Below are 20,524 nucleotides of genomic sequence, written 5' to 3' on the forward strand. Positions count from 1 at the left end.
TCAACCATATTTCTATAGGTCTGGGGTTAGAAGTAGATCTGACTGGAGGAGGATGGTTAAATTCCCTTCCTGAAGATTATTAGTGAACCAGATGGATTTTTGTCACCACAGAGACCAGTTTTGTGCTCCTGATTTAGCAAATGAATTTAACTTGCACCAACTAGTCCAGTGACATCAACTATGCCTAAGAACACTGTAATGGATGGGTTTTTAATTTATTCAGAAATATCCAAGGTCTAAGAATTAGTGCTTCATATTCATGACCTATTCTTGTTGTTAAAATCTACTTTAATGATAACATACAATCTTTGAAATGACCTCTTCTGCAATTGAAACTGCAATCAGACTGAATAAAGTACATTAAGTTTGAAAATCATGTGAAACAGGGCAGAATAGATGGAGAGAATGTTCCAATTTGTAGAAGAGTTGGAAAACAAAGAATATCGATTTTAGTCACAAAGGAACAAATGATAGTGGAGGGAAAATCTTTGTTTACCCATGGCTGATTCAGGTTCTGATGTAATTTCTGAGTTTGTGACAGAAATAGCTTCACAGAATAAAAGAATTCCTACATTGCGGAAAGAGGCTATCGAATCTGCACTGAACCTCTGAAGGACATCCAACCCAGCCACAGACCCAGTCCCTCTACCCAGAGGCCCTGCATTTTACCATGGTTAGTCGATCCAACCTGACTACCTGCACACCTATGGACGGTGGGAGAAGACCAGGGCACCTGGAGGAAATCCACAGAGTTATGATGAGAACATGCGAATTCTACACACTGGAATTGAACCTGGGTCTCTGGCCCTGTGTAGCAGCATTTCTAACCATTGAGCCACCATGCTGCCAAATTTTAAAATTTAGCTTCAACTTGGTCGGTCAAAGGGATTTTGTCCAAAGAGAAAAAAATGGTCAGACTACAGAAAAAAGGTGAGCAAGAAGTATGAATTGAGTTGCTGTTGCAAAGAGCTGATACAGGTAATGATGGGTTAAATGGCCTCCTTCTATGCACAACAACTCTATGATTCTAAAGGCTAAATCCCATACATTTAAGATTATAGAATTTACACTTCTTTTGGACACCAACAACTGGGTAAATAATTTCAGCAAGTATGAACAGTAAAAACAAAACAAACTCACTAACACGCATAACATATAACAGAAATTTTTTTTTCTAGAGTAATCACAAAACTAAATTCTTCAAATCTTCAACTTTGCTTTTAATCACCAGTCTTTCAGATTTCATCAACCTTGCATTAAATTTACTAGAATCACATCACAATATTATACTTATTAAAATTACTCCATAAACTAGGTTCATACGCTTATTCTTTACACTGAATGCTCAGAAGTATTTTGTTATTCTGATTGACATTCCTACCTAATAAGTGTAGTCCAACATGAACGTCCATCCAGACAACGCAAATAGCAGCTAATGGTAGTTTTCTTGAATTGTTTAACATCCTCCAACTCCTCTTCTCTCATATCTTGTCTCTGAGCTACAAACAGCTGCATAAGGTTAAATAGTTCTTCAACAGCCTATATAATAATGAAACAGTACAGAGTAGTTAGTTTGGAACAGCAATGGTTCAGCAAACAATGAAACTCATTTCTAAATTAACTCAACAACACATTTACTTAGCTATTTTTACGAATGACATTGATCAGTTAGCTATATAAAATTACTGATTAGCAGAATGACAACAACTTGTTCTTTTTATTCTTGGGATGTGAGCATCACTGTCAAGATTAACATTTTCTGTCCATCCATAACTGCCATTGAGAAGGTGTTGAGTTACTTTCTAGAACTGCTGCAATCTATGTGATCCAGGCTGACTTACCACATTACTGCGGAAAGAATTGCAGGATTTTGACCCAGTGACAACGAAGGAATGATGATACATTTCCAAGTCAGGATGTCGAGATACTTGGAGGGCAACTTGCAGACTGTGGTGTTCCATATGTCTGCTACCTGGGTTCTTTTATGGGTAGAGGTCATCATTTTAGAATTTAATATAATGCCTTTCATGTAACTAAATGCATCAATGTGTTTCACAGATGCATTCTTAAGCAAAAATGACATCCAGCCATTGTTGTATTTCTTGCAATGTTGCTAAGTAGCACAGATTAAATAGCGTGAATTCAATTTACTTGCAAATCTCATACAGTTTTATTTAATAGCTCAAACTGTACTTACAGTTACAGATAGCTATTTTGAATCAAATCCTAGCATGTCGCTGCTGGACTTCACATGATAGTTGGTCACACAGCTTCATCCTGTCCTTAGCTTATTTGCATGTTCAGCCCCAAAAGCAACACAGCTTTTGATGCATGCATCAAAGGGAATTGCACTAGTCTGTGCACTGATGTACACCAATGAATATTTCCAATAGCTCCATGTCAATCAGCTCACTCTTAAACTTCTCCTGCATGAACAATGCATTTTATAAGTGGCTTAACTGAAAAAAAGTGTATCTTTTCTGAAGTTTTCTATGTTGTTAAATCTGTCAATGCACAATTGTTCTAAATTCTGGACTAGATCTAAGTTTTCTTGATCTCTCCTGCTGCAGCTGGTATCTCTGTGATCTTGTAAAGTCACAATGCTGATATCTATGCATGTCAGTAATCCTGTTATTGCTGGCCCACGCGGGTCCACAAGGCAAAATTCTGCAGGTCCATATAGAATTCCTACAGCTGCATTTCATCCTCAATGTACTAATGCAAGGAGTAGGTATCTTATAACAGGCAGTTAATTTTGCTGTTGTACATTGGATCATTTACTTCCAATGATCCAGGAACATATTCTTCAGGATTCTGACTAGAAGGATATTTGCACTAGTTCCTGTGCTGACTTTCATCAAGTGTAGGTTTGTCAATTTTCTTTGGGCACGTGATGTTAATAATGGGAAAAGATTCTAACTAGTTGACTTCCTGCACACAACATGCAACATTCAACTGTGGAAACTCCTGGAAATTCACCTCCTGGCCAAACTATTTGCAATTCTGAATCTTCACTCTAGCAGGTCTTGCATATAGCCTTGAGTACATGATTGCTTTTTGTATGGGTTGAAAACTCAGTTAGGGACTCAAACATGACATCAAAGTTACAAACAGCCTCAGAGTTGCCATAGGAAAGAAATACCATAGCATTTTTAGTGATTCCTACCATATGGGACAATTCTAAGACATCACCACCTCGACTGTGTAGTTTATAAAAATAGTTATATCAGGTATATACTAGCTTTTACCTGAAGTCTATTCTCTAAACTGCATCCACTACACTAACGACATGCATTCAAGATCGTAATCATTCACTGCGGAATAAAAGTTCTTGTCACCTTTGGTTCCTTTACCATTCACCTTAAATCACTGTTCTAATGTTTTTGACCCTCAATAGGAAAATCATCTCTTCTCTAATCTCTCTAGGCATCTCAATTTTAAGCAATGAAACAAAATCTGCTGAAAAACTCATCAAATATGCACTAGCCTATACACTATGCAGAATTTTCTTCTGAAGAAAGATCACTGAACCAGAAATGCTAACTCGGCTTTCTCTCCACAGAAGAAACCAGATCTAAGTTTTCCAGCCATTTCTGTTTCTGTTTTTGATATCCAGCAACCGTAGTTCTTTTAGTTTTTTTTGGTCACGTTTGAGCACATCTATCAAACCACTTCTCAGTCTTCTCTTCTCCAAGTACAACATCACAGCTTCTTCAATGTACCTTTGTAAATGAAGTTCCTCATCCCCAGAACTGGTATTGTAAATGTTTTCGGTATCCTCGCCATTATTTTCTCATTCTTCCCAAAGTATGGTGTCAATAATTGGATTCTTCAACTGAGACTGAACTAGACATTTTTAAAAAAATAATCACCATAACCATCTTGTTTTTATACTATAAGCCTCTATTCATAAAATGCAGATTACATACACCTCAATTTCTCAACATGCCTGAAACCCTCAGCACTCATGTCAAGTAGCTCATCATGATTGCTCTGCCACTCAATGCGATATTATTGCTAATCTGATAACCCATAATTCCATTTTTCTGCCTTATCACCATAAATTTCTAATTATTAGGTGAATTTACAGTTATCTCCAGCAGCCTTGAATAAACTTACTGCCCAGCCTCAACAGCTCTCTTCAGTAAAGAATTTCACAGATTACCACTCTCAGACAAAACAAAATCTCTGCTTCTCTGTCTTACATGGATACCTCCCAATTCTGGGTTTATGCCCTTTGGTCCTACACCTTCAAGCCCAAGAAGAATTTTGTATGTTTCAATAAGGTCTCCTCTCATGCTTCTAAACTCCTGTGTGTACAAACTCAACCTCTTCTCAAAGACAATCCCTTGATATGAAGGTCAAACAAGTGAACCTATTCTGGACTGTCTCCAATGTTAGTATACCTATCATTGGATAAAGAGCCAAAACTCTTTACAATATTCCAACTGTGGTCTGGTTAGTGTCTTGTGTAGTTTTAGCAAGACATCCCTATTTTATACATCATTCCTAAAAGCCAACACATCCATTTGCTTTCCCTTTCACCCACTGAACATGGATCCCAGATTTTTATGACTCATGCAGCAGGACTCCAAATCCCTATGGTGCAACATCCTGCAGCATTTCCCTATTTAAATATTATTTAGCTCTTCTTCTGACCAAAATACATTACTCAAATTTTCCCACATTACATTCCATCTCCAAGTTTAACCTGTCTTTATTCTTTTGCAGACTCTTTGTGTCATCTCATGACTTGCCTTTCCAACTATTTTTGTCATCTGCAATCTAGGAGATAATACTTCCATAATCCAAGTCATTAATATATAAATACCTGTGGCTTCAATGATCCTTGCAGCACTCCACTAGTTACAGGTTGGTATACTGAAAATGTCCCACTGAGCACAACTCTGTCTCCTATTAGCCAATCCTCTATCCGTGCTAATTTCTGACCCATAAAATCATGGGCTCTTATTGGAGCCCTATGTGTGGAATCTAACCATATGCCTTTTAGAAATCCAAATACATTGTAGTTACATTTGTAGGTTCCCCTTTATCTACATTGCTAGTTACCTCCTCAAAGAACTGTAATAAATTTATCAGACATGATTTCCCTTCATGAAGCCATGCTGACTCCATTTGTGTTTCTAAATGCTCTGCTAGTACAGCCTTTATATCAGACTCTAGCATTTTCCTAATGACGGGATGTTAAGTTAACCAGCCTGTATTTACATTTTTTTTTGTCTCCCTCCTTCTTTGATTAAATGTGTTACATAGGTAGTTTTCTGATCCTCGGCAACTTTTCTAGAATGTTAAGGATTCTTGGAAGATCACTACCAGTGCATCCACTATTTCTGCAGCTATTTCATTTAAAATCTTGAAATGCAATCCATCATATTTAGCAGTTTTATTGGCATTAGACCTCCAGCTTCCTTTGCACTTTATTTATTTCCCCCTTCCCAATCTCCTTGGTCACTTAATATTTTCATAATGCTATTAGTATCCTCTACTGTGGAGACTTAGGCAAACTCCTCTACCTGGCTCCCCTTTAATATTTTCCCAGCCTTGTTCTCCAAGGGGCCTATGTTCACTGATGCCTCTCTCTTCCTTTTCATACATTTAAAGGTGTTCTTACTGTTTGCTTTCACAAGTACTTGCTAGTTTACCCTCCTAGTTTTCTTTCTGCCTGTTTATGATATTTCTGGTAATCTTTTATTGGCTTTTAAAATTTTCCTAACCCACTGATTTATCACTAATCTTTGCCACAATATAGATTTCTTTCAATTTGATACTGTCCTCAACTTCCCTGGTTACCCATGAGCTGTTTATATTCTCCTGGAATCCTTCCTTCTCATTGAGATATAACTTTGATTTTTTTTAACAAAATTTCTGCCATTTATCAATTGTCTTTTCTGTTAAACTCGTCTTGCAATCCACTCTCACCAACTCTGCCCTCACTCCCAAGTAATTACCTTTATTTAAGTTTAACACAGTTCTTTCAGATCACTCCCATGTAATTACTAATTTATTCAAGTTCAACATGGTTCTTTTATACTGTTCACCAGTTCTATCAGTTTGTCTGTCTTCAATTCTATCCATGCTCGCAAATATAATAAAAAAAAACTTATCCACTCATGACCTCACTAAAATTTGTGGAATCTAGCTGTATATAAACTGGCTTCTGTGTTTCCTATAATATAGCAGTGACTACACCTCTGAAGTACATCATTGGCTGTAAAGTACTTTTGGACCTTATGAGATCTTAAATGCACTATATAAAATTACGTTCTGCTTCCTTCCTGAGAGAAGCTTGATGGCTGACATCTCATTTTTGTTGCTCATCAAATGTCCTTTAAAAGGACTTTAAGGGGCATGGGGCAAGCAAAAGAGTAGCTCAGGACCAGATGGCACACATGGACAGAAATACTATTGCATTTTTTTTTGTAATGACTATGTAGCTGAGTAAAAACATTTCTACAATTCTATGAATATATTAGAAAAACTGGTTTAGTTGTGGACTTAATCCTATTCTTTCACCATCTATGTAGTAAGCAATGTTCTCTCTAAAGCTATGCAGCTGCTCCAACTGCACATCAGGTAATTAGCATGCGGTACTGACTTCTAATTCTGGAAGTTGATGCTACCCGCAGACATCGGGGGCCCACACAGGTAGAATTAATGATAACGCTGGTAATAAGAGAAGCCTAAAGAGTTGCCTTCATAGAACCATAATTCAGCTTTGAAATTTCAGAAGTAAAGTATACTTCCTTGTTTCCTGCTACCTGCTACACTCTAAACCTGGAGTTGTGACCAGAACATTTTTAGACATTTTATGATTGAAATTACAGATAAAAATGGCTCCTGAGCAGCAAGCAAACTAAAATCCTGCGAAACATTAGCTCTCCAGCCTTTCCATCACAGCTGCCATCACAAGATATAGCTCAGTAAGTTAGCACTGCTGCCTCACAGCGCCAGAGACCTGGGTTCAATTCCCACCTCAGGCAACTGTGTGTGAAGTTTGCACATTCTCCTCCAGGTGCTCCAGTTTCCTCCCACAGTCCAAAAATGCGCAGGTTAGGTGAGCTGGCCATGCTAAATTGCCCGTAGTGTTAGGTGAAAGGATAAATGTAGGGGAATGGATCTGGGTGGGTTGCTCTTCGGAGGGTCAGGGTGGACTTGTTGGGCCGAAGGGCCTGTTTCCACACTGCTAAACACAAACTGACCATAAGTTTAGCAATTAGGTTAAAAGCTTGACTAGTGTCAATTTTTTTCTTCACAAAAGGCACAGAATGCTAGTATTGCAAAACAACATTATTTTTAAAAAGTAATTCTCAAAGATATTTGCCTTCATCTAGTTTTGGGCTTGAGTATTTCCAACTTAATTGCTGTACCATTTGTGGCCATGAGTTCTGTTTTCCAAATCTTAAGCTCAGCAGTTCTCACCCAAGCTGCTCCAGATCAGTTACAACACTGATATCTACTTGACTTGTTGAAAATTGCCTAGGTATGTCCTGTCCACATAAGAAATTTAATTTAGTCAGTTATCCCCGATCAATCTATTCTCAATCATTGGAAAGGTGAGGGAAGGGCTTGTCAACAGTGTTACAATTTACTTTAATGTGCAATGATACCCGAGCCCCTTATTCCTGGAGCATCACAAGAGTTAAAGGATTTCATCAAATAAGAAGCAAGCTGGTAACTAGAGAAAGGATTGATCCATTAAAGGATAATGAAGGAAGGCTGTGTGTCAAACCTGAGAGAATGGGTGAGATTCTGAATGATTACTTTACATCAGTGCTCGCTAAGAGGAATATGATGAATCTTGAGATTAGAAATAGAAGTTTAATTAGTTTGGATCACATTGACATAAGTAGGGAAGATGTGTTGGGTAGGCTAGAGGTTATTAAGGTGGACAAATCCCCAGGACCGGATGGGATCTATCCCAGGTTGCTGAGGGAGGTGAGAGAGGAAATAGCTAGGGCCCTGACAGATATCTTTGTGGCATCCTTAAATACAGGTGAAGTGCCGGAGGACTGGAAGGTTGCTCATGTTGTCCTCCTGTACAAGAGTAGTAGGGATATTCCGGGTAACTACAAACCAGTGAGCCTGATATTGGTGGTGGGAAAATTGCTGGAGAGGGTACTGCAGGATAGGATCTATTTATATTTAGAAAAGAATGGGCTTATCAGTGATAGGCAACATGGTTTTGTGCGGGGGAGATCGTGCCTTACCAACTTAATAGAGTTCTTTGAGGAAGTGACCAAGTTGATAGATGAAGGAAGAGCTGTTGATGTCATATATATGGACTTTAGTAAGGCATTTTATAAGGTTCCCCATGGTAGACTAAATGGAGAAAGTGAAGTCACGGTGTGCAGGGTGTTCTAGCTAGATGGATAAAGAACTGGTTGAGCAACAGGAGACAGAGAGTAGTAGTTGAAGGGAGTTTCTTGAAATGGAGAAAGGTGACCAGTGGTGTTCCACAGGGATCAGTCCTGGGGCCACTGTTCTTTGCAATATACGTAAATGATCTGGAAGAGGGCACTGTTGGTACGATCAGCAAGTTTGCAGATGACACGAAGATTGGTGGAGTAGCAGAAAGCATAAGGGACTGTCAAAGAATACAGGAGGATATAGATAGACTGGAGAGTTAGGCGGAAGAGTGGCAGATGGATTTCAATACGGACAAAAAGGAGGTGGTGCATTTAGGCAAGACTAATTCTGGAGTGAATTACACAAATGAATGGAAGAGCTGAAAAATGTGTTGCTGGAAAAACACAGCAGGTCAGGCACCATCCAAGGAGCAGGAGAATCGACGTTTCAGGCATAAGCCCTTCTTCAGGAATGAGGCAGGTGTGCCAAGCAGGCCAAGATAAAAGGTAGGGAGGAGGGACTTGGGGGAGGGGCGTTGGGAATGCGATAGGTGGAAGGAGATTAAGGTGAGGGTGATAGGCCGGAGAGGTCGGGAAGAAGATTGCAGGTCAAGAAGGCGGTACTGAGTCCGAGGGTTGGGACTGAGATAAGGTGGGGGGAGGGGAAATGAGGCTGGAGAAATCTGCATTCATCCCTGCTCCCACCCTGCCGTTTTTACCCTGATGGCATTTTTACAGGGGGCAGGGTCTCTCGTACACCCGCACCAACCAACCCAACCGCCCCATGGCTGAACACTAACTCTCCCTCCCACTCCGCCAAGGACATGCAGGTCCTTGGCCTCCTCCATCGCCACAATGGCAACACGACACCTGGAGGAAGAGTGCCTTATCTTCCGCCCAGGAACCCTCCAACCACAAGGGATGAATGCAGATTTCTCCAGCTACTTCATTTCCCCTCCCCCCACCTTATCTCAGTCCCAACCCTAGGACTCAGCACCGCCTTCTTGACCTGCAATCTTCTTCCCGACCTCTCTGCCCCCACCCCCTCTCTGACCTATCACCCTCAACTTAATCTCCTTCCACCTATCGCATTCCCAACGCCCTTCCCCCAAGTCCCTCCTCCCCATCTTTTATTTAAACCTGCTTGGCACACCTGCCTCATTCCTGAAGAAGGGCTTATGCTTGAAATGTAGATTCTCCTGCTCCTTGGATGATGCCAGACCTGCTGTGTTTTTCCAGCAACACATTTTTCAGCATCTGCTGAATGGAAAAAATGGAAGAGCCTTGGGAAACGTTGATGGGCAGGGAGATCTGGGAGTGCAGGCCTATTGTACCCTGAGGTTGCTGCACAGGTGGATAGAGTGGTCAAGAAGGCATATTAGTATGCTTGCCTTCATCGGACGGGGTATTGAGTATAAGAGCTGGCAGATCATGTTAAAATTGTACAAGACATTGGTTTGGCCACATTTAGAATACTGTGTACAGTTCTGGGTCGCCACATTACCAAAAGGATGTAGACGCTTTGGAGAGGGTGCAGAGAAGGTTTACGAGGATGTTGCCCAGTATGGAAGGTGCTAGCTATGAAGAAAGGTAGAGTAGCTTAGGTTTGTTTTCATTAGAAAAAAGGAGATTGAGGGGGACCTGATTGAGGTTGACAAAATCATGAAGGGTATATAGACAGAGTGGATAAAGACAAGCTTTTTCCCAGGGTGAAGGATTCAATAAGAGCGGTCACGTTTTCAAGGTAACAGGTGGAAATTTCAAGGGGGATACACGTGGCAAGTACTTCTGACAGAGTGGTGGGCGTTTGGAATGCGTTGCCAAAAGAGGTGGTACAGGCAGGCATGGTAGATTCATTTAAGATGCGTCTGGACAGATGCATGATTAGGTGGGGAGCAGAGGGATACAGATGCTTAGGAATTGACCGACAGGTTTAGATGGTACATGTGGATCGGCTCAGGCTTGGAGGGTCAAAGGGCCCGTTCCTGTGCTGTAAATTTTCTTTGTAAACCTCTATCTTTTTCTTCCTTCAACATTCCTGAAGAAGGGCTCATGCCCGAAATGTCGATTCTCCTGCTCCTTGGATGCTGCCTGACCTGCTGCGCTTTTCCAGCAACACATTTTCAGCTTCCTTCAACTAGTACCTACCTAGTTGATACTAACTGTATTATATTGCCACAACATATTCAATTCCCTTACAAAAGTATCTTTTAGCTAAATATAATTCATAAAGCTTTAGATCCAACTAGGACTGAATTCAATCTATCAAAGCATGCGTCCACTGGTCAAGTAACTCATTAAAAATTAGCAACAGGTAGACAGAGCTGTTCATAACTATTGGAGCAGAAGTACATGGGAGCAGCAGGTCATTCAGCCCCTTGAGCCTGCTTCACCAATCCAGATCATAACTGAACATCTACCTCAATGCCATAGTCACATTCCCTTCGCTATCTCCATATTCCTTGAAGTCATTAGAAACTAGAAATTCATCACTCCCTTCCTTAATGACTGAGCTTTCAAAATCCTCTGGAGTAGAAAATTTCAAAGATCCGCCAACCTCTGAGTGAAGAAGTTCTATTCATTTCAGTCTTATACTTTTTTTTAAATTCAGTCTCTCCAATTCCAGACTCTGCAGCCAATGGATAATTCTTTCGGCAATTGTTGTCTGTCCCTTTAAGAATTTTGTAGGATTCTATGGGAATGTCTTTCACTATTCTAAACTTCAGAGAAAACAAGTCTAGTCTCCTCATCTCTCCTCGTAGGACAGTCCCACCATCCTAGAAATCAATCTGATCAACCTCTGCTGAACTCCATCTATGGCAAGTATATCCTCCCTTCAGTAAGAGGATGAGAACTGAACACATTACTCCAGGTGTGGTCCCACAATGTCCTTTCCAACTGAAGCAAGACTTATTTGCTGCTGTTTAGGAACTTCTTGTGATAAAGACTAACACGTAATTTCTCTCCAAATAGTTTGTTGCACCTGTATGCTCATTTTCAGTAACTTACGAACAAGGACACCTAGGTCCTTTTGGACATCAATTCTGTTCAATCCTTTACCATTTACAAAGTAGAGTACAACAGCAAGCAGGTTATGCTAAACTTGGATAATACATTAGCTAGACCTCAGCTACAGAAGTGCGTGCAGTTCTGGGTGCTTCAGAAGGCATGTGAATACATTGGAGAGAAGGTAAAGAGATTTACAGGAATGGTTCTACAGATAAAACTTCTGATGTGAAGGTACACCGGAGAGGTTTTCCTTGGAAATCTGATTGCAGTTTTCAAAATTATGAGGTGCCTGGACAGAGTAGAGAGGGAGAAATCGTTCCCACTAATGAAAGGATTGAAAATGAAAGGACAGAGATTTAAAGTAATTTGTTAACAAAGTGAATGCAGTGCATGAAAAAAAACGTTTTCATGCAGGGAATAGTTAACATTTCAAATGCACTGCCTAGAAATGTGGTGGAGGCAGATTCGATAGTCAAGAGACCATTAGATAATTCTGTACATTTGTTTCTATTCAAATAATCATCAGGTAAAGGTAGGAGAAAGTTACCAAGTCATAATACTCACAGAGCCATTGCAGACACGATGGCCCAAATGTTGTCTGCTGCCATAACAGTTCTGAAAATTCATGGATAACTTATACTTTGATATTAACATTACGTTCTAAATTCACCCTCTCTAATCAATCTTGGGTAGAATCAGCCTTCTAGCAACTTCAGCATCTTATTTGACCCCATTCTGAGGTACTATCAACCATTACCATAAAGACCACTTATTTCTGCGCCCATAGAGCATTGAACAATGCAGGCCCTTTGGCCTTTGATGTTGCGTTGACCTGTGGAACCAATGTGAAGCTCGTCTATCCTACACTTTCATTTTCATCCAAAGATCACTTAAATGCCCTTAAAGTTGGCGAGTCTACTACTTTGCAGGCAGTGCGTTCCACGCCCCTACTACTCTCTGAGTAAAGAAACTATCTCTGACATCTGTCCTATATCTATCATCCACCAATTTAAAGCAGTGTCCCCTCGTGATAGCCATCACCATCCGAGGAAAAAAGGCTCTCTCTGTCCCCCCTATCGAACCCTCTGAGTAACTAATATGTCTCAATGGAGTCACCTCTCAACCTTCTCTCTAGTGAAAACAGCCTCAAGTCATAGAGTCATAGAGATGTAGAGCATGGAATCAGACTCTTCGGTCCAATTCATCCATGCCGACCAGATATCCCAACCCAATCTAGTCCCGCCTGCCAGCACTCAACCCATATCCCTCCTAACCCTTCCTATTCAGATATCATCCAGATGTCTTTTAAATGTTGCAATTGTACGAGCCTCCATCACTTCCTCTGGCAGCCCCCTCAGCCTCCGAGGCTCCAGGGAAAATAGACCTAACCTATTTAACCTCTCTCTATAGCTCAAATCCTCCAACCCTGGCAACATCTTGTAAATCTTTTCTGAACCCTTTCAAGTTTCACAACATCTTTCCGATAGGAAGGAGACCAGAACTGCATGCAATATTACAACAGTGGCCTAACTAATGTCATGTACATTTGCAACATGACCTCCTAACTCCTGTACTCAACACTCTGACCAATAAACGCAAGCATACCAAGTGCCTTCTTCACTATCCTATCTACCTGCGACTCCACTTTCAAGGAGCTATGAACCTGTACTGTAAAGTCTCTTTGCTCAGCAACACTCCTGAGGACCTTACCATTAAATATACAAGTCTTGCTAAGATTTGCCTCCCCAAAATGCAGCACCTCGCATTTATCTAAGTTAAACTCCATCTGCCACTTCTCAGCCCATTGGCTCATCTGATCAAGATGTGACCTCAGCGTTTCCTCATAAGACCTTCCCTCCATACCAGGCAGCATCCTAGTAAATCTCCTCTGAATCCTTTCCAAAGCTTCCACATCCTTACTATAATACAGTGACCAGAAGTGTACACAATACACCATAGCTTTGTACAGTTGCAGCATAACCTCGTCGTTTCGAAACTTTTATTGGTACAGGGATTGAGTTAACACACCATATGCCTTCTTAACAAACCTATCAACCTGGGTGGCAACTTTCAGGGATCTACATACATGGACACAGATCTCTCTGCTCATCTACGCTACCAAGAATCTTACCATTAGCCCAGTACTCTTGATTCCTGTTGCTCCTTCCAAAGTGAATCACCTCACACTTTACCACGTTAAACTCCATCTGCCACATCTCAACCTAGCTCTGCAGCTTATCAATGTCCTTCTGTAATCTGCAACATTCTTCAGCACTATCCACAACTCCACTGACCTTAGTGTCATGCACAAACTTATTAACACATCCTTCACGCCCTCATAAAGGTCATTTATAAAAATGACAAACAGCAGTGGCTGCAAAGAGATCCTTGTGGTACGGCACTAGTAACTGAACTCCAGGATGAACATTTCCCATCAACCACCACCCCTAGTCTTCTTTCAGCTAGACAATTTCTGAGCCAAAACGCTAAATCGCCCTCAATCCCATGCTTCCATATTTTGTGCAATAGCCTACCGTGGGGAACCTTAACAAATGCCTCACTGAAATCCATATATACCACATCCACCCGTTTGGTCACCTTCTCAAAGATCTCAATAAGATTTGTGAGGCATGACCTACCCTTCACAAAACTGTGTTGACTATATCTAATCAACTTATTCCTCTCTAGATGATTATAAATTCTATCTCTTATAACCTTTTCTAAAACTTTACCCACAATAGAAGGCTCACTGGTCTATAATTACTAGGATTGTCTCTACTCCCCTTCGTGAACAAGGGAATAACATTTGCTATCCTCCAGTCTTCTAGCACTATTGCTGTAGACAATGATGACATAAAGATCGAAGCCAAAGGCTCTGCAATGTTTTCCCTGGTTTCCCAGAGAATCTTAGGATAAATCCCATCTGGCCCAGGGGCTTATCTATTTTCACACTTTCCAAAATTGCTAACACCTCCTCCTTGTGAACCTCAATCTCGTCGAGTCTAATAGCCTCTATCTCAGTATTCTCCTTGATAACATGGTCTTTTTCCAGCACTGTGTGTCTCTTCTGCCTCAGCCTATCCTTCTGAATTAATATCACGAGTGTGCTGCTGGAAAAGTACAGCAGGTCAGGCAGCAGCCAAGGAGCAGGAGAATTGATGTTTTGGGCAAAAGCCCCTCATCAGGAATGATCCATTGGCCTTTGCCACCACAAGTAGGAAATATTCCAATGGATAACAGGACATTTTTTATATCTAAAAAAATATAAAATTGTTTTGACAATTTTTCAAACCATCAGCTTTAAGTTTCATTCTTGATATGGAATGAAGGGGCTGCATCAATATCCTGAAACTCCTTTATGAATAGCTATATGGGCACCTGTACTACATGGAATACAGAGGTTCATGTAGTACACTCATTCCTCATTATCCCCTTACTTGCTACCTATGGATCAGCTCCAGACCCTATCTTAGTTTTTTTAATTGATCATGCAGTGGTGGAGGCTTGTACAATTGTAACATTTAAGAGACTACCTTGGACCATTATCCATATGTTTCATTATCTAGAAACATAGAGATGTACAGCATGGAAACAGCTTTTCAGTCCAACCTGTCCATGTCAACCAGATATCCTAAATCAATCTAATTCCATTTGCCAGCACTTGGCCCATATCCCTCTAAACCTTTCCTATTCATATATCTATTCAGATTCTTTTAAATGTTGTAATTGTACCAGCCTCCACCACTTCCTCTGGCAGTTCTTTTGACATACACACCATCCTCTCCGTGAAAAAGTTGCCCCTTAGGTCATAAAGTCAGAGATGTACAGCATGGAAACAGACCCTTCGCTCCAACCTGTCATGCCAACCAGATATCCCAACCTGCCAGCATGCAGCCCGTAACACTCCTAACCCTTCCTATTCATATACCCATCCAAATGCCTCTTAAATGTTGCAATTGTACCAGCCTCCACCACTTCCTCTGGCAGCTCATTCCATACCCGTACCACCCTCTGCGTGAAAAAGTTGCCCCTTAGGTCTCTTTTATATCTTTCCCCTCTCACCCTAAACCTATGCCCTGTAGTTCTGGACTCGCTTACCCCAGGGAAAAGACTGTCTATATATCCTATTCATGCCCCTCATAATTTTGTAAACCTCTATAAGGTCACCCCACAGCCTCCGATGCTCCAGGGAAAACAGCCCCAGCCTGTTCAGCCTCTCCCTATAGCTCAAATCCTCCAACCCTGGCAACATCCTTGTAAATCTTTTCTGAACCCTTTCAAGTTTCACAACATCTTTCCGATAGGAAGGAGACCAGAATTGCACGCAATTTTCTAACAGTAGCCTAACCAATGTCCTGTATAGTCGCAACATGATCTCCCAACTCCTGTACTCAATACTCTGACCAATAAAAAAAAGCATACCAAATGCCTTCTTCACTATCCTATCTACCTGCGACTCCACTTTCAAGAAGATATGAACCTGTACTCCAAGGTCTCTTTGTTCAGCATCACTCCTGAGGACCTTACCATTAAGTGTATAAGTCCTGCTAAGATTTGCTTTCCCAAAATGCAGCACCTCGCATTTATTTAAATTAAACTCCATCTGCCACTTCTCAGCCCATTGGCCCATCTGGTCCAGATCCTATTGTATTCTGAGGTAACCCTCTTTGCTGCCAACTACACCTCCAATTTTGGTGTCATCTGCAAACTTACTAATGTATCTCTTAAGCTCACATCCAAATCATTTATGTAAATGACAAAATGTAGAGGACCCAGCACTGATCCATGTGGCACTTCACTGGTTACAGGCCTCCAGCCTGAAAAACAACCCTCCACCGCCACCCTCTGTCTTCTACCTTTGAGCCAGTTCTGTATCCAAATGGCTAGTTCTCCTTGTATTCCATGAGATCTAACCTTGCTAATCAGTCTCCCATGGGAACCTTGTCGAACGCCTTACTGAAGTCCATATCGATCACATCTACTGCTCTGCCCTCATCAATCCTCCTTGTTACTTCTTCAAAAAACTCAATGAAGTTTGTGAGACATGATTTCCCATGCACAAAGCCATGTTGACCATCCCTAATCTGTCCTTGCCTTTCCAAATACATGTACATCCTGTCCTTTAAATTTTGCCCCCTCACCCTAAATCTATGCTCTCTTGTTCTGGACTCCCCCACTTCAAGCAAAATATGATGTATATTTACCCTATCCATGCCCCTCATGATTTTATAAACCACTATAAGGTCACCCCTCAGCCTCCTGTACGAAGTCGATGCCCCTATCCCCCCATAGAGGATTTGGTGTCACTTGCCAAATTTTCTCAAGGGCAATTGGGGACTGACAATAGACGTTGTCCTGCCAATGATGTTCATATCCCAGGTTTAAATAAGTATAAAAATGGAAGGAGTGGAAGCAAAGTAACTGGTTATGTGATTTTATTAAATATGACCCGAGAACACACCTTAGAACTTGCCGAAAATGGATGCCAGAAAGTGTTAAATTTCTTAATATTGGCATCCAACCTCTTGACAAGTACAAAAAGTCATAATAAAACGTGATACTCTTTTTCCCAATCGTAATTACCATGTGCTGGGAAAGCTTGTGTTTCTTTTACTTTTATAGACAAAATGGACTGGGAAGCTTTAAAAGAAGGTTAATTAGGTCCAAAGAAATGCCCAATGACCTAGAGTTCTCAAAGGGTTGAGCTGCTAAGAAGCAAAAGGGTAAATAAAACTCCACTGCCATGGGATTGGGTTTTGTCTGTTTTCTTTTGCAGGTAGTCAATCCAAATGCCTGGCAATTCAAGTGTTTAGAAAACAACAAATACCTCACTCTGAATGCAACAGTTTTAGCTTAGTTAGTCTTTCAACAGTTCCTGGTAGTGAATGATGTTTCGGAGATCACATCAGAGAGAGTATTACTTTCTGTTATAAAGTTGGAAGAGAGAGAACACTGAAAGCAGGAAAAGTAAGAAATTATGAATTATTGCTTTTGAAGTGCTGACAGAGCCCAGCAGATCATTTAAAGGGGTCAGTGAGGGGAGTCTCTAGTGACTTTGCGTCATTGAGACAGCTGTGACCAGAATGAGACAGGTTCATAATTTGTTCCTTGTCAGTGGCAATGTATCCATGGACTTTTGGATGGAATAGATCTGCTTGCGAATATGACTCAAAAGCCAAAATAATTGCATGAGGAGTGCAATATCATACAAAATGGAGGCAGACAGGAAAGACTAAGATCACATGTGCGATAATACATCTGTGAAAGTAGTAATGCAAGTACATTATGTAAGTACATTATGTAAGTACATAACAGTATTTTATTGTGCTCAAGGCAAAAACGTTAAGTATTCTTCATTTGTTAATCAATGTTTGAATTATGTTGATTTTAGTTAGTTTGCTATAATAAAAAGTTTTAAAAAGTAAAATGTTGTCCATTGGGATTTTTTCCAATGATATTGTAGAGTTTCCCTTCTTTTAAAAAAACTATTAGTCTCTTAATAATGAATATATAGATCATATCAATTTATTAACGGGAAGTGTAAACAAATGTCAAAGGTGTCCATTGTGATGGACAAATTATTTTAGAATTTGGTTTAACAAACAACTTATATTAATAAAGCATTAGAAGTTTAACTTATTGCACAATTATGTCAGAAAGCTGCTGGTTTAGATTCAAAAAATCCAAAATACATGAGTTCCACCTGTGTTACATTAATAACATGTTTAAAAAAAGGAAATATTCCTGCATAAAGTCAAAATAAATATAACAAATACACATACTGGTCATAAAAAATCATATACGACTTCAAAAATGAATCTTATGTTTGTATTAGAGATCCAGCATGCAGGACTGTTCTAATGCACTTTCTACTAGATTATGTTATGCAACACTTCCAAGAACAGCAAATTCTGCTTACTGAAATACATGAAGTCCAGCTAGGCTGAGAACTAGTAAAGTGATATAAAACACTTACCGCTGGGTACTGGCTTGCATGAGGTGTTAGATTTTTGAAAGCCCATTGAATATTCTGATGAGAAGCTAACTGCCGTGTGAAAGCAGAGGATTGTTCACAACACAGGCGTAAAATTCCATAATATGCAGGTAGCATCCCTCGGTTAAAGAGAACAACATCTTGGTCATCGTGATCAGCCAAGATGTAATTAAAAGCAATGTTTTTTGTCACTATAGGATTCTGTACAATGAATCGCACATTTTCTGGGCAATCCACACATACATTGTACCAGAAGATGAGCAGTGCCTGTTTATTGTGGTTTGTTGCAATTGCAGGTTCAGACAGCTTAGGCTGGAAGAGATTCCAGAGGTCCATGAAGTAACTAGAGAACATCAACTTCTCAGTCTTCGAGACCAAACAGTACGTCATGAAGCTAAAATAAGGAACTAATTTTGTGGTGCCATGGACAGCAGCATCAACATATAGTTTGGCTCTTGAAAGTAGACCCAGAAGAATATTGTACACCTGATGGAGGACAACAGTAGTGTCTGGACTAAGAGGTAAATCACGCGTAGGATTATGCAAAGAACGTGTTGATCGGAACATCTGACGGAAAGAATTGCTTGGAATAAGAGAAACCAAAAGGTAAGCTGCAGCTGTAAGGAATGAACAAAATTACAATCAATAGAATGGATCACAATATTTGGCTACAAACAGTGATTGTGATACTGTTATCACTTCTTGACTCTTTAAAGCAAAAAAAAAAGACTTGTTTTCAGATAGATTTATCACAAGCACAGGTCAAGCCATATTACTTTCCAGCCAACAAAGTACTTTTTAAGAGTAATAGTTCACTGCTGTAGAAAATAGGATAGCGAATGCGTATGCAGTAAGCTCCCACAGTTATGAATTTGACAATGGCCAAATCAACAGTTTGGTTGAGTGATAAATATTATCCAGAATGTTGTGGTTGTGTTCGCCGAGCTGGGAATTTGTGTTGCAGACATTTCGTCCCCTGTCCAGGTGACATCCTCAGTGCTTGGGAGCCTCCTGTGAAGCGCTTCTTGATCTTTCCTCCGGCATTTGTAGTGGTTTGAATCTGCCGCTTCCGGTTGTCAGTGACTCATCCACAGATTCAATCAATAAGCACATCGACCAGGACCCTATATACCGGCCACTGCAACGGACTGCTGGAACTGACAACCGGAAGTGGCAGATTCAAACCACTACAAACGCCAGAGGAAAGATCACAGAAGCGCTTCACAGGAGGCTCCCAAGCACTGAGGATGTCACCTAGACCAAACTCCCAGCTCGGCGAACACAACCACAACAACAAGCACCCGAGCTACAAATCTTCTCATAAACTTTGAATTATCCAGGATATTGAGATAACTACTACTGTACTCCTCTTTGAAATAATGCCATGGAACTTTTACATCCACCTGTATGAGCAGACAGAGCTTCAGTTTTAAAAACACATCTGTTAAATGGCATATTTCCTGCAGCACAGCACCTGAGTATCAGCCCTGACCTTTGTGATCCAAGTACAGGAGATCTGAACACAATCTTTTGACTTAGAACAATATTACTATGAACTGAGCCACTGATTTATTATTCAAAAACAAGATCCTTGGCACGATATAAAATAGATACTAAATAAGGCTATATATGCAACCACTGCATTCCACGCTATTTTACCAAAGACCAGTGAAAGTGTGGTTAACAATGGAAAGGCACATTTCAAAAATATTCAATTACAAACTAGAACATTAAAACATATATCTAGCACCAACTTACATGTTCTGACTCGAGGGTAGTTGTGTGCCAACAAAAAACGCTCCACCCAGTTCTCCATGTTTTGGAGTACCCAGCTATGAGCTAGCTTATTACGAGGTGTTTGCATTGCCAGCCAATCTAAGCACTGAGAAGGATTATATTCAATAACCTAATCAAACAGAAGAGAACACTTGTTAATTGTTTTAATAACCTAAAACACAATTTGAACTCTGCCATTAGATAGTGCAACTGTCAGTATTCAATTATGAAAAGAACTTTCATTTGCTTGAAATTCTGCAATTACGTACCTAACTCATACTAAAACCAAAATATATTGTGAATAATTGTGTGCTTCAACACAGCAATTAAATCAACCATAACATTTCTGAAAAAAAAACAAATTCAGTTCTCCAAATTC

The 20,524-nt window shown here is 40.3% G+C and overlaps 1 protein-coding gene across 5 annotated transcripts in view; it reads right to left on the reverse strand.

Moving 5' to 3' along the window:
* Positions 1–20,524, reverse strand: part of usp34 (ubiquitin specific peptidase 34) — a 472,579-nt gene that overhangs the window by 42,805 nt on the left and 409,250 nt on the right. For all 5 annotated transcript variants that reach the window (XM_060831547.1, XM_060831550.1, XM_060831548.1 and 2 more), the window contains 3 exons: positions 20,128–20,275; positions 18,352–18,986; positions 1,382–1,539 (listed from right to left, as the gene is read on the reverse strand). In XM_060831547.1, coding sequence (XP_060687530.1) covers positions 1,382–1,539; positions 18,352–18,986; positions 20,128–20,275 — 941 coding nt within the window. The remainder of the gene's footprint in view (positions 1–1,381; positions 1,540–18,351; positions 18,987–20,127; positions 20,276–20,524) is intronic.

The sequence above is a fragment of the Hemiscyllium ocellatum genome, chromosome 10, assembly GCF_020745735.1.
Source record: "Hemiscyllium ocellatum isolate sHemOce1 chromosome 10, sHemOce1.pat.X.cur, whole genome shotgun sequence".
Classification (NCBI taxonomy): Eukaryota; Metazoa; Chordata; class Chondrichthyes; order Orectolobiformes; family Hemiscylliidae; genus Hemiscyllium; species Hemiscyllium ocellatum.